Below are 12,354 nucleotides of genomic sequence, written 5' to 3'. Positions count from 1 at the left end.
AGATTTTGAGGCTTAAAAAAAGAAATGGAGGGAAAGAGTAACTGAAGTATTCCAAAGCTAAGCCGTGGACAGGATAGGTTATAACTTTCTAACGTCTCAGAAGACACTGAGTCAACTCTCTGGTTCTTAGGAATGGTGAATCCTGTCCCCACTTTTCATAAAGAACAACAACAATTTAGACTAGACACATGTACAGACCCCTGTGGAGACAGAAAGGAAGAAGGAAAGGCCAGAGGAGGATTAAGACCTGAAACAACTTTTATGATTTAATTTAGTACACTGAAATTTCTCAATAAATAGTTCATAAAACTGCCTCGTCACTTTCAGCCGATGACTGACACACTCTCAGAGGATGGGCAGAGGAGGCCCTGTCCCTTCATCTGATCCTAGGGCCTGGGTACAGAGCAGTGGAGAGAGAAGTCTATCTCCAGCCTCCCTACACCACCTTCCTGTTTTGCAGATCACTCACTACAGTGAACACTCTGGTGCCGGAGGAGGTGGGAGCTCCGACTAAAGGTCTTCTGGCACTCTTGGCACTCGTATGGCTTTTCCCCAGTGTGAATTCTCTGGTGGATGGTGAGCTGGGAGTGCTGGCTGAATGTCTTCTCACAGTCGCCACACTCATAAGGTTTCTCTCCAATGTGAATCTTCTGGTGAAGCAGCAGCTCAGAATTATCCCAGAAGGTTCTTGCACACTCATTACACTGATGGGGTTTCTCTCCGGTATGTATTCTCTGGTGGACAATCAGATGAGAGGTCCGCCTGAACGCCTTCCCACACTCAAAGCATTCATAGGGTTTCTCCCCAGTGTGAATTCTCTCATGTCTCAGGAGCTCCGAGTTACCCCTGAAGGCCTTCCCACATTCTTTGCACACATAGGGCTTCTCCCCAGTATGAATTCTGATATGTCTAATAATCTCTGAGTTCTGGCCAAAAGTTTTCCCACATTCACTGCATTCATAGGGCTTGTCCCCTGTGTGGATTCTTTGATGGCGGATAAGCTCTGAACTCTGACCAAAGCCTTTCCCACATTCATTACACAGATAGGGCTTTTCTCCTGTGTGGATCTTCTGATGTCTGATGAGGCCGGAGCTGTGCTTGAAGGCTTTGCCACACTCACTGCACTCGTGGTATCTTTCTTCTGTGTGAATTCTCTGATGCTGGATGAGCTGTGAGCTAACCCGAAAGGTCTTCCCACACTCATTACACTCATACGGTTTCTCTCCAGTGTGGATTCTCTGGTGCAGAATAAGGGCCGAGTTCTGACTGAAGGCTTTACCGCATTCTTCACATTTATAAGGTCTTTCTCCAGTATGGATTCTGTGATGGTGGATCAGATGTGAGCTCTGAATGAAGGCCTTCCCACACTCAGTACAAGCAAAGGGCTTCTCTCCAGCATGAATTCTCTGGTGCCTTCGAAGGCTGGAGTTGGTCCCAAAGGTCTTTCCACACTCTTTGCATTCGAAGGGTTTTTCTCCACTATGGACTCTCATATGCTGGATGAGATGTGAGTTCTGATTAAAAGCTTTCCCACATTCTTTACATGTGTGAGGCTTCTCTCCCACAGGAGTCCCCTGTGCTTTAGTAAGCTCTATACTCTCCATGGAGTGCTGGCCAAAGGCAGCGCATGCGCTGTCCCTCTTGGCTGTAGCACCTCCATGACACATCAGGACACTCAGGTTAGGACTGAAGCCTCTTGGACTCTTACTGTCTTTCTGGTCTTCTTCACCTAAGGATGACTTCTTGAAGATAATTAACCCTGATGCAAAATCTCTCTCCTGAGGATACATCTGTTCTATAATCTCTTTCGAGGACTCTCTCAAATGTCCCTCTAATATGTCTTCCTCACTTGCTGCTCCAAACTCATGGCCTTGGTAAACCTCCTGGGCAAGTTTTTCTAATGTTGGCCCACGTGGCTCAGAGTCCTCAGAAATTTCTTCCTTGGGAAGCACCTCCTTTTTCTCAGTCCCCATATCACAGCCTGAAACGAGAGAGGGTGCTCATGTGAGGTTGCTGTGTCCTATCTAAATGACATTGCAGGTGGACACAGGGCCTGGACATGGCACTGGTAAGACTCGGGACAGCCCCACCAATGAGGCAATGACAAACTGCTGCTGTCAGCATGGTAGATACTGACTTAAAGGAGTGAGAAAAAACCATCAGAGGCAGAACATCTGACAGCAACAGGAAGGGTGTGGTGCAGAGATACTGGCAAGAGTTGTGTGACACTGACAGAGTTACAGGAGAATTCAAAGTGATAAAGAAAGCACTTCAGGGAATTAATTGCCATATTAACAAAGGGTATATGAAAAGGATTAGGAAAAACCAAAGTGATGAGTTAACAGAGATAATGTTTGAGCATAAGATGAAAGAGCCACACAGTGTTTGGCAAGAGGTATTCTTATTTGTATTACCCAATAGCCCAATAGAACAGTGCACAGCGTAGGGGTTACCTACTCAAAGGGTTGACAAGGTAGCCTATAATCAGCATGAGAGTAACTTTTGAGCCCCTTACTTCCAGGTAAGGTGAGGGTAAGTTTGCTGGACTACACTAGCGTTCTGACTACCCAAAGAGCCATTTCAGGATTAGCTCGACAGTGTTTGCCAGCTGAGCAAAGGCCAGGCTCACTTCCTTGTCATTTGGAACTCATTTCTGTGGCAGGGATAGTAAAATTCCCAGGACTATTGTATTAGTTAGAAGTAGGCTTGGCTTCATATAATAATGTATGTATACTTAAAAAAAAAAACAGAGCCTCATTATGTCCAATCAAGGCTCAAACTCAGGATTTTCCTACTTCTGCCTCAAGATTATAGACACTATGTCTGAATATAATTTATTTTTTGAAACAGGGTTTCTCTGTTTAGTCCTGGCTATCCTGGAACTCACTATGTAGACCAGGCTAGTTTTGAACTCAGAGCCCCTGCCTCCTGAGTGATGGGATTAGAGGCATGTACCAACATACCTGGCAATAAGATTTTTTAAAGAATCATGCCTTAGCCAAGGCATTAACTTATTTCTGTATTGCATAAAAGAAGTCCAGAGGCAGGCATTCTGTGGTTGGTATGACAGAGTAGTGAAGGCCTCTGGCTCTTTCCAGCTCAGATTCCCAGTTTAAGAGTATGCTGGTGCATTCATAATCAAAGGTGACGCTCAAGTACCACATCATGCCCCAGGAACAGATAAGCAATAGTATCACGTGCTTTCCTTCGCCTATCACTATCTCACTGGCCAGAGTTTGGTCAAATGACTGAATGTGTAAAGGAAGATAAGGCCCCCTCCCCCCCCACACACACACTAAATAAATTCAAAGGTGACCCTCATGGCGAATAAGCAGGGCAAAGAACTTCATCCTTAAAAACAGTAGATTTGGCTGAGTGGTGGTGCACATCTTTAATCCCAGCATGTGGGAGGCAGAGTCAGGGGAATATCTGTGAGTTCAAGGCCAACCCGATCTACAGAGTGAGTTCCAGGACAGCCAGGGCTACATACAGAGAAACCCTGTTTGTAACTGCCCCACCCAGTAAAAATCTTAAAAAAAAAAAAAAAAGTAGACTTGTAGAATGATTTGAGGCTGAGGGGTAGTATAGCTTCTGTCCAAATCAGAGTATCAGGTAGAGGTATACAAGTGGCCATTTAGATGAACTAGAATCAGCAGACATGATGGTTACAGGGCTAGAGTAGTCATCCAGGCTAAAAGAAATGAGGTCGAGGCCAGAAGTGGCAGTGGGAATGAAGAGGAAATAGACAGGAGGAATATTTAAAAGGTCAAATTCCATAATCCACTTAGTGTGTGGTAACAAAGTGTAAAGAAGAACCAAGCTGGAAAGATGGCTCAGTGCTTAAGAACACTGGCTGTTGTTCTTGCAACGGGCCCAGAGTCAGTCCCCAGCACCACAGGATGGTTCACAACTGTCTATAACTCCAGTTCTGAGGCATCTGATGCCCTCTTCTGGTTTCCTTGGGCACCATCATGCACAAGATACACATATATGCATGCAGGTAGCCATTCATAGTTGTAAAACATTTTTAAAATATATAAACAAAAAACAAAAAAAATCCAAGAGGGTAGGAATCAAAGAACGTGTCGGATTACATTAATCTGAGGGATGGTAATGAGATGGATAATGATGTCCCAAGATTTGGAATACTGAAGGGAGAGCTAGTCTAGTTTAAGCAGGAAGGTGGTAAATGAACTGTTTTGGACAAGACGGGTTTTGAGATATCCATATAGAGTCCATTTTCAGACTGATCTAAAAGCTTAAAATAGTCACTATTCGATACAGATTTGAGAGGACTAAGCATGAGTGTAATGTGAGAATCATCAGACATGGAGACAGAACTCTAGGATCCAAAATTAATGGTGAGAACGATGCCCTATCAATTCCTCCTCCCTCACCCCTTCAACATCTTTCTACCTCTCTTTCTACCTGCTTTTTGGCTAAGAACATTAGCTTGTACGGCACATAACAGGCTAACAGGTCCTCTGGCTTCCAGATGAGTCCCAATAGAAGACCAGAGAGAGGTGGTCCGAGGTGCTCCCGAATCCTTCCTGTGATGTGATACTGCCGTGGGCTGTTGCTGCCCCTCAATTAAAAGTCCTCTCGGAGTCTATCCTACCTAATTCTTCAACATTTTGCTCAGTCCTATCACATAAAAGTACCCTCTCGGCAACTAAAATTAACCTGAGTAGATTATATACTTCTTATTCATTGTCTGTGAATGAAGAGGTAGGTGGAGAAATCTGCCACCAAGAGAAAAAATGGTTAGTTAAGAGCCACAATAGTGTCACAGAAGTCACCAAGGTTGTGAAGGGGAACCGAAAAGCATCTCATGTTACCAGGTATGGTGAGATATGCCAGGAATCCCAGTTACTCTGAAAGCTGTAGAGGACTGTGAATTAGGGGCCAGCCTGGACAACTTAACAAGACCCACGCCCCCTCATTTAAAAACAAACAAACAACAACAACAAATACCCCTGGGAATGCAGCCCAGTGATATAACATTTACCAGGGCACAAAAGGCCCCAGAATGAGTTCAGTAATTTACAAACAAGAAGCTGTGTACTGGGACAATGAAGGAGCCACAGATGAAACAGAAGCATAGTGTGTAAATATATTTTTTTATTCTCCTGATGCAACTGTCATCTCTGAGGCTTACTGTTTCAGTCTCCTACCTTAGGCCTAGTCCTGGAAGCTTCTACCCTCCATATAATCTTATCTAGGCCTAGAATGTTTTCAGTTTCTGAGACTTACTGCTGAGTAAGCTCGCCCTTTCTAGTTCTCTCTGAGCTCTGGCTGGTTTAACCCAGCTCTTCTGATCAAACTCCTCTCCGAGCTGATCGATCTGATTTCTCTCTCAGCCTCTCACTGATTTGCTCTATTTAGCCTCATACTAACTTTGTCAATGTGTTCTAATCCTTTGGCTCCTTCTTATTCTCTGGCTTGTTCTGTCTTCTCTGTCTGTGTCCAGCTTGTTCTCTCTCTCTCTGCAACCAGTGTCTCTGTAACTGTCCAGGTAAAACTGCCTTCTTTTTATCTGCATTATCCCTCAAGTAGCTTCCCTTTCCTCTCTCTTCTCGTGAGAGTTGGGCATATCATATTCTGACAAATCTTTCTCTGATTAATCACTTTGTCACTCAATCAGACATCACTTCAAACATGGGTGCTTCCTTCTACAAACTAACTCTACCTTCATAGTTTGGGATTAAATGTATGTTCTAAGGGTTTGTTTGTATTCCTGCCAGAGGGATTAAAGGTGGGTGCTAAGGGCTGAGCACTCACTAGAAACAGGGTTTTTTTTTTTTTCCAGCAAATAACACAATCTTGGGGTTCACAGTTGTCATCAAATATCTTGCAACACTAGTGACGGTGACTGAGAAGTCAATTTGCTGCAATATGACGGGGTTATAAGGTCATGGATTTTCTCTGGTTTAAATATGTTCATATTAGATTTAAATGTTTGTTCATATTAGAAGGGGAGTATGAGTAGAAAGACAGTGCTTAAAGAGCAAGAAAACACAGGAACAGTGAAGAAATAAGAGCCCAAGAGACAGGAGAGACTGGAGGATGAGCCACATGCTGAGAGAAGGAAGTGACTTTGCAGGTGACCTTTGCTCTGACCTTTTCTCTGTCTAGCTTCCTAATTAGCCACAAGAGGTTGGAGGCCACCACCCTACCTGGGGAGATGCCTACCACAGGAATGTCATCTCTACTGGAACCTGAAGCCTAGGAAGCTCTCTGTTAACTCCCTCTAGGTGAGCTAGAGGCCCCCAGCATCTTCTCATATTTTCCCACAGAGCAAGGAAAGACCTCAAATCTAGATTTCTCCTTTTTTTTTTTTCTTTGTCAAAATTTGTGTAAGGATACATGATGGAGCTGTGACTATCCTTTTTTGGAAGTATGTAAGTCTGGCTGGCCTAGAACTCACAAGATGGCTTTAAATTTACAGAGATCTGCCTGTCTGCCTCCAGAGCACTGAGGTTAAAGGCACACGCCACCATGCTGAGCTGTTGCTATCTTCTCTATCCACAGCACCGTTTCATTTGGGAAAAACTGTCTGGAATAAATTCCCTCACAGTGTCTTTAATCACTTAAGAGGATGAGGCAGAAGATCATGAAGTGAAGCCAGTCTGGATTACCTACAGGATGCTGTGTAAAATAAAAATAGAAAAGAATTATTTATTTCCACAAGTGAATGTCAAATACCCAGCGAAGAACAGTTTTCAGGAGCGGGTGTTTCAGCATCTATGTATTTCCCACCTCCCTCTGGGCTTCCTCTTCAAATCTTCATGTCTTCTACAGTTGCTTATCTCATAGTTTTGGTCTTGATGGATTTTTTTCACCCTCAGAGTTCTAAAGATTAAACCCAAGACTCAACCACTAAGCTGTACTTCCAACCCTTCCTCTTTTGTTTTTTTTGTTTTTTTGTTTTTTTTTTTTTTGAGGCAGGGTCTCAGTATATAGTCCCAACTGGCCTAGAACTCTGTATGTAGACCAGGCTAGCCTGGAACTCATAAAGGTCTACCTGCCTCTGCCTCTCAAGTATTGGTATTAAATGCATGTGTCATCATACACTGTTTATTTCTTATTTTATTTGAGACAGGCTCTCACTAAGTTTCCAAAGCTGGCCTCCAACTCACAGTGCTGCTGCTTCAGCCCTCAGTGTACCTGGGATTACACACCTGGATCACCACCTTCTAGGGTTTGTTTTGTTTTAAAGGAAGTCAGCATTTGGAAAATCTACAGCTGTACAACAAGATATGGAAAAATCAGAGTAAAACAAGACAGAATAAAAGCTAGATATGGGAGCGGGGTGTGGTACCCCATATGGGTAATCCTAGAACTCAGGAGGCTAAGGCAGACAAATTTGAGGCTAGCCTGGGCTACAATGAGCCCCTACCACAAACAAACAAAACTAACACTATTACATTTACTTTGAATTCTGCCAGTGACACAATAAAAGCATTAGTTCTAGGTGCCTTCTCACAAAGAAATCAGAGTCACTCTCCACTTAGTTTTCTCAGAAACAAAGACACACGTGAACCCTCATTCTCTACAGAAAAGCCCCAGAGCCTAAATGTACATTCCAAAACATTTTCTATCTTTGTCTCTCGTCTCTTAATCTATAATCTACAGGGAGCTATATCCCTGAAGAGGGAGACTACCATCTGAAGAGAGGGCTGAACATAGTTGGTTTGCATGTTGAGGGATGACAGGCAGACCTCCACCGGGTCTTTACAGCTTAGAACAGGGTCCTCAACTCTGCAAACCTAACTTGTCTTTGCAATGCACTGTAGGAGAAAAGTCTCAGAAATCTCATTCAGAAAGTCCTGACCGCACACCTATTAACGAACAGCAACTAATGAAAACTGCATATTTTTGAGCTAGGGTGAGCCGAATTCCATTACTCATCTGGCACGAGGCCCACCTCCTCCGGAAGTCCTCACAAACATCTGCAGGAAGGAGCCCTCGGTCCTGTGAAGCTAGTTTTCCCCCAGCCCCTTTCTCACCTTTCCTTAACTAGTTTCCACTAGTTACTTCCTGTTTGTTACTCTCTTAGAGGCCTCCAGAATGTGTACTTCCTATGGCTCACAATGCTCTCCTAATCAAGCCTGTTTCCTTTCCCTACATCCTACCTCACATTCTCCAACAACTGGCAGCTGCAGGTGTGCCCCGTGTCCTGCAGGCCAAGCACTGTCCATTCTTTAAAGTTTCTCTGCCTTTGGAAACAAATTATTCTCACTTCCTGGAACACTGCTGCTCACCTGTGCACTTAGCAAACATCTTCGAGATGCACCTGATATGGACAGTTCCCCTCCATCATCTGATCTGAAAGCCCCAACAAGCGTTACTTCTTCATACAGATATTATGCCACTGTATTATGTATTGCTTTTCTCAAGAGCAGTGGTTCTCAACCTTCCTAATGTCACTTTGACCCTATAATACACATGTAAAATTATTTTCATTGCTACTCCATAATTTTGCCATTATGAATGGTAATATATATATCTGTGTTTTCCAAAGGTCTTAGGTAACCCTGTAAAGGGGACATTCAACTCTCAGAGGGGTTTTACCCCACAAGTTGAGAACCACTGCTCCAGACTATGACCAAGAATGATGTTCTACTTATCTTGCTAATCTCAGTGCTTAGCACATTTCTGATACCTGGTAAATATTAAGTGAGGTTTGTGTGATATCTGAGTGACAAATCTGCAGTTGTTTTGAAGGTTAGCTAGAGATTTCATTCATTGTTGTCCCCAAAGAGACCAGAGAAGTGTCTGACATATAACTGGTATCAATTTTTTATAAAAATAAGTTGTTAGCCGGACACGGTGACACATATCTTTAATCCTAGCACGTGGGAGACAGAAGCAGATGGCTCTCTGAAAGTTTGAGGCCAACCTGAACTTCATAATGAGTTTAAGATTAGCCAGAGATACGTAGTGAGACCCTATCTCAAAAAAAAAAATCAAACTAAAACAACGACAAAAAAGTTCTTTCTCCCAAGACACTATTATTTTCCTCCTCTGGTGCCGAGGATCAAGGGAACTCTGTCAATTCTGTGCTCAATTCAGTCTCCTTTATGATGATGATTATTAATATTATGTGTAGATGTGTGTTGCTACATGAACTATAGACGTATATGCATGAATTACAGATGATATGAGGTTCCTGACTGAGTTCTGAGAACCAAACCAGGGTCCTCTGGAAGAGCAGCAAGTACTGTTGAACCTTCCCTTTACTCCCATTTCTATCATCTTTCTTTAACCTTAATAAGCCAGTGTCTTGCCTGCCAGCACTGGTCACAACATGCCACGGGGCCCTCAATTTTTGCCTGCTATTCGTTCTAACAGTACACTTAGGGAATGGAATACCAAAGTAAGAAAAAAAGCGAAAAGAAAAATAGGCATAGGTCTCAGGCATGCCCATGTCGGAGCCTGCTTCTCCAGTTTCCCTGGCTGACAAGGCCTGGAAGCAGAATTAGGATCCGTCCCTGACAGTGCCCAGGCTCCACCCTCTCCGTGTGCAAATGAGTAGGAGCCCCCGGTGCCATAAAGTCCAAGGTCACACAACAAACCCGAGTCAGGGGCGGGCCTACAGTCAGGACTCCGGCTCTAGGCCGGGAGCCCCACGCCCTCCTCCCCGGGGCATGACGGAACCAGAGAGGCCTCACCGCTGGCGGATGCCGCCCACGCTCACTCCGCTGGGCCCGGGGCGCTACGGCGCGGCGCGCACAGAACCGCAGCTGTTGTCTGGTGTCACGGGCGACCCACACCGGCCACTTCCGGTGCCGGGCGGCACTGCGGCCAATCCGCGCGAGCCGCACTCGCGGGAGGAACAGGTGGTCAGCAGGCCCACGCCCCTGTGCGCGTCCCAGTTTCTGCTGCTCTCCCCTAATTCACCCCATCTTCGCCGGGCTGGGCAAGAGCCGGTCGGCTTGCTAGAATGTCCCAGTGCACCTCGCGAAACCCACGGTGTCCCGGACCACTGACGCGCAGGGTCCTCCCCGTTTCCTAGAACGGCTCTGGGAATGCACTTCCGCCCCGCAGCAGCCGCTCTGCGCGCCTCTGGCGTTGCGGTGGGCTGGGAAACTTGAAGCTCCGCAACTCTCCGCAGGGACATGTTGAGCAGCTGCGTTTGTGCCTCACCTCCCGCTTTCCAGAGTCTGTCAACCATGCGCCTAGATTTAGGGTACGCTAAAAGCGAAGGGGAGACCTGCTTTGAGGTCAGGAAGGCTTCAGGAAGTCATGCTTTGACAAAAATCTCAAGGTTGAGTGTGATTTCCGTAGCCTGTTCAGGCAATAGGAACTGCATTATTTGCTGCCTTTCCTCTCTTGAATAAATTTGGTCTTCTCTTAGCACAGCACGCGTGTGACTGTGATTATGGCGATCCTGAAATGAACAACCATGCCCAGTGAAATAGACCTCTTTGTGTGGAGAGGGGTAGGTTGAGGCAGCATCCTATTCTGCAGCTAGGACTGACCTTGAATTAATTATGTATTAATAGTTCAGGCTAGCCTTGAATTTAAGTCAATAACAAACTGATCTCTAAACCAGCAACATTGATATCACTTGGGAATTGGCTAGAAACGTAAATTCTCAGGCCCCACCTCCACATCTCCTGAATCAGAGACTTCTGGGATCAAAATACAGCAATCTGTGTGCTGAGGCCCTTCAGTGTTCTTCCCTTGCACTCTAAAGCTTTATTTGTGCAGCCCTACTATGTGACTTAGGAAAAAATGAATGCATTATCTCTTCCTGGATATTCCCCTGCTCACCATCTGTTTTACTATACTAATTAAGGTTGGAGCAACGGGGCTCTTTTAGGGGACGGTGACCAGGACGTATGATTCAGATGCAGTTCCTGTCTTCATTGTGCATGATGAGGATGTGTTTAGGGGAGCAGAGGTTAGTGTTTCGCGGTCTACCCATGAGACAGTATAGACATAACAACAGAGTAACATGGGAATGGAAAGAAGCCGCTTATCCTGGCATCGAGTTGGACTTGACCCAGAAAGTTGTCTACAAAGAGTGTGTGTTTCCTTTTTTTTTTTTTTCTTTTGGTTTTTTGAGACAAGGTTTGTCTGTGTATCCCTGGCTGCCCTGGAACTCACTCTGTAGACCAGGCTGGCCTCGAACTCAGAAATCCACCTGCCTCTGCCTCCCAAGTGCTGGGATTAAAGGCCTGTGCCATCACTGCCCGGCTTCTTAAGGAATTTTTTTAAAGCAGTTTTTTAAGGTTTGTTTATTATGTATACAGCTTTCTGCCTGCATGTATCCATGCAGATCAGAAGAGGGCATCAGAACCTATTACAGAGAGTTATGAGCCATCAGGTGGGTGCTGGAAATTGAACTCAGGACCTCTGGAAAAGCAGACAGTGCTCTTAAACTTTGAGCCATTTCTCCAGCCCCGAGTGTGTGTTTCCTAAAGACTCTCAAACAAGTATATTAAAACCAACAAAAGCCGGGCAATGGTGGCACACGCCTTTTATCCCAGCACTTGGGAGGCAGAGGCAGGCGGGTTTCTGAGTTCTGAGGCCAGCCTGGTCTACAGAGTGAGTTCCAGGACAGCCAGAACTACACAGAGAAAGCCTGTCTCAAAAACAAACAAACAAAAACAAAAAAACATAAAAACAACAAAAGAGGGAGGCAGATGGAGAGACGGCTCAGCTGTTAAGAGCACTGACTGCTCTTCCAGAGGTCCTGAGTTAAATCCCCAGCAACCACATAGTGCCTCACAACCATCTATAATGGGATCTGATACCTTGTCTGTCTTGAAGGCTTACATGAAAACAGAGTACTCATATACATAAATAAATCCTTTAAAACCGACAACAACAGAAGAGTAGGAAAGCTGGCTCCATGCTTAAGAGTGCACACTGCCCCTGCAGAGGACCCAAGTTTGGTTCCCAGCACCCACATCGGGTGACTCAGCACCTGTAACTCCAGCTCCAGGGGAACTGAAAGAGGGAACTGGATCCCATTACATATGGTTGTGAGCTCTTCTGGCCTCCATGGGTGCTACACTCCTGTGCACAAACACATTTAGATGTGCACCTACAAAGATAAAATCTTAGTGGATTGGAGAGATGGCTCAGCAGTTAAAGAACTTGCTACTCTTTTTGTTTGTTGGTTGGTTTTGTTTTGTTTTGTTTTTGTTTTTTTTTTTTAGTTTTTCAAGACAGGGTTTCTCTGTGTAGCCCTGGCTGTCCTGGAACTCACTCTGTAGACCAGGCTAGCCTCGAACTCTCAAACTCAGAAATCCGCCTGCCTCTGCCTCCTAAGTGCTGGGATTAAAGGGGTGTGCCACCACTGCCTGGCAGAACTTGCTACTCTTACAGAGGGTCTGATTT

The 12,354-nt window shown here is 45.0% G+C and overlaps 1 protein-coding gene across 1 annotated transcript; it reads right to left on the bottom strand.

Moving 5' to 3' along the window:
* Window positions 1-240: 240 nt before the first annotated feature.
* Zfp3 (ZFP3 zinc finger protein) lies at window positions 241-10,363 on the bottom strand. Its single transcript, XM_028785937.1, has 2 exons — window positions 9,675-10,363; window positions 241-1,981 (listed from the first exon to the last, which is right to left on the bottom strand). The coding sequence occupies exon 2, from the start codon at window positions 1,971-1,973 to the stop codon at window positions 462-464; it is 1,512 nt and encodes a 503-aa protein (XP_028641770.1). The 5' UTR covers window positions 1,974-1,981; window positions 9,675-10,363; the 3' UTR covers window positions 241-461.
* Window positions 10,364-12,354: the final 1,991 nt, after the last annotated feature.

Source organism: Grammomys surdaster, unplaced genomic scaffold, assembly GCF_004785775.1.
Source record: "Grammomys surdaster isolate TR1022 unplaced genomic scaffold, NIH_TR_1.0 125368, whole genome shotgun sequence".
In the NCBI taxonomy this organism is placed as follows: Eukaryota; Metazoa; Chordata; class Mammalia; order Rodentia; family Muridae; genus Grammomys; species Grammomys surdaster.
The sequence above is the reverse complement of the archived record's forward strand: the minus strand, read 5'-3'. Positions and strand labels throughout refer to the sequence as shown.